General features: G+C 43.8%; 1 protein-coding gene across 1 annotated transcript; it reads right to left on the bottom strand.

The window, feature by feature from the left end:
• Window positions 1–1037: 1037 nt before the first annotated feature.
• On the bottom strand, window positions 1038–1889 carry LOC110096676 (F-box protein At2g27310-like). The gene has a single exon (XM_020822733.2). The coding sequence runs from the start codon at window positions 1887–1889 to the stop codon at window positions 1038–1040; it is 852 nt and encodes a 283-aa protein (XP_020678392.1).
• Between the last annotated feature and the right edge of the window lie 281 nt (window positions 1890–2170).

Below are 2170 nucleotides of genomic sequence, written 5' to 3'. Positions count from 1 at the left end.
CTAGCCCGCAACAATTACGAACATTTTTTATAATACAATTCGTCCTCTTCAGACACTTTCAGCCCAATAACTCGACTTTCCCTCTTTCTCTCTCTCTCTCTCTCTCTCTCTCTCTATATATATATATATATATTCAAAAACATAATAAAGATTATTTCTGTTTTTTGTTTTTTTAGTTTTCAACCAATGCAAAAATATAGAGCTAAGTAAAGATGTAAATGAATTTAAATCTTTTAATTAGGTAATACATTTAAAAATAAATTCAAACTGTGATTTCTAGTAATATTTGCTGGGTGATTTTATTGAACGTTTGTAGTGTTATTTTTTTCAGATAGATATATATAAAAAAATAACTCTACAAACGTTCAATAAAATTACTCAGCAAAAGTTACTAGAAATTACCGTTTCATTTTATTTTTAAATGTATTACCTAATTAAAATATTTTAATTCATTTACATCTTTTACTTAGCACTATATTCTTGCATTGATTGAAAACTAAAAAAACAAAAAATAGAAATCAACTATACACTTTTTTTTTAAAGAAATTATTATGTGTGCAGTCCGGATTTCGTTATTAGGACTTCAATGACGTTCGACCACATCACTTATCTGCTGTACACAGCCTACGTAACGTGATCGTTTTTCAGAGAAATTATTAGGTGCAGAGTGCAGACGGGGTGAGAACCGTCCGCACAGACACAGGGTATCAAGCGGTACCCAGTGATACCGAGTGGTACCGAACGGTACCGAGCTCTGTTTTATACTAACGTGCGGACGGTTCTCCCGTCCGCACTCCGTACCTAATAATTTCTCCATTTTTCGCCTGGAGTCCCGACGTAAGCTACCTCTGAACTCTGCATGTAATAATTTCCCCTATTTGTGGGCATCCAATCTCAAATTCTAACCATAACTCTTCTCGTTCGGGTAACCTTTCTTTTACTTCACCGGAAAACGATCAGTGTAGAAATACGAAGAAGACAGTGACTCCGACAGCGGTGCAGCATATATCCAGAATCCCTTCTCTCCTCGCCCTACTTTACTTCCTCCTCAAATACTCCAAATACCTCTGCTTTGCGTCTTCTTCTTCCTCCAATCTCCCCCTCCCCTTCCTCCTTGCCTCCATCATCGCCCTCAACACCTTCAGTGCTTTCTCCCCGCTCACGTACGCGCCATCAATGTCCCCAGCCGTGAGCACCACATCCCGCATGTGCCCAGTCCCTTCTTCGCACGTGACCACTGGTCCGATAACTATTTCCCCAGCGGGCGCAGCCGATGCGAACCGCACCATCGTCTCCCCTGTGTAACTGTTCCGCTCCATCCCCACCGCTCGCCGGCTCGACACGTTAACCGGCTGACCCATCGCTGGATCAATCAAGATCCAACTCAGCGTCAGCTTGTTAGGTGATATAGAAGCCCCCGGAAGCAACGCCTCTGCTTTCTGCTCCATGGCGTCGATCAATAAGGGGGATCCCCGAAACCACGGTGAGGAACTGTCGGTATCTATGACGCGGGAAAATACGTGGGTGCCGCGATGGTAGATGTCTACAGCGGAGATTAGCTGATTGGGGAGTTGCACTTCGCCGGCGACGAATGCTTCTGGGAAGGGAAAAGCATTGGAGAAGAAGGAGCGTGGGGAGGTTGAGAGGAAAGGGAGGATTCGGGGATGGTGAAGAGAGGGCCAGGTAGAAAGGCAGAGGTGGAGCCAGAGATCAGATTGGGAGGAGAGAGAACGGAGGTACGAGCTGGCTGAGCAGGCTGCGGCGAGGGTCGGTCCGTCGACGACGGTCGGTCCGTCGAGGAGACGGAGTGTACGTGTCAGAACGTCGGGGTTGAGGTCCTCGATGGAGGTGGAGCTGGAGGCTGAGGTGGCCATTAATTCGGCGGGCATTGAGTAGGCGGGGTTAAAACTTCTCTTTTAGGGTAATTTTTAAGAAGAGAACTTTAATTACCACATTTAGTGAAAGAAGCAGGTTTGTTAAAAAATTTAAGAATATTGGCCAATTGTTTTGACGCGTTCTAAAATATTTTGGTGTTTTCATTGAAAGAGAGGGAGAGAAAGTGACAGGCAGAGAGAAAGAGAAAGGTTGAGAGTGAAGAGAGAGAGAGTGGCAGTGGCATATGACTATAGGAGTTTAAAATTAATTTTTTACAATGTTTACATAATTTAAT

This window comes from Dendrobium catenatum, unplaced genomic scaffold (assembly GCF_001605985.2).
Source record: "Dendrobium catenatum unplaced genomic scaffold, ASM160598v2 fragScaff_scaffold_1521, whole genome shotgun sequence".
Classification (NCBI taxonomy): domain Eukaryota; kingdom Viridiplantae; phylum Streptophyta; class Magnoliopsida; order Asparagales; family Orchidaceae; genus Dendrobium; species Dendrobium catenatum.
Note: the sequence above shows the minus strand (reverse complement) of the source record. Positions and strands in the feature narration are given on the sequence as shown.

What these genes read in the sequence shown, in the direction of transcription:
- LOC110096676 (XM_020822733.2), bottom strand. Translation starts at nt 1,889, where the DNA reads ATGCCCGCCGAATTAATGGCCACCTCAGCCTCCAGCTCCACCTCCATC.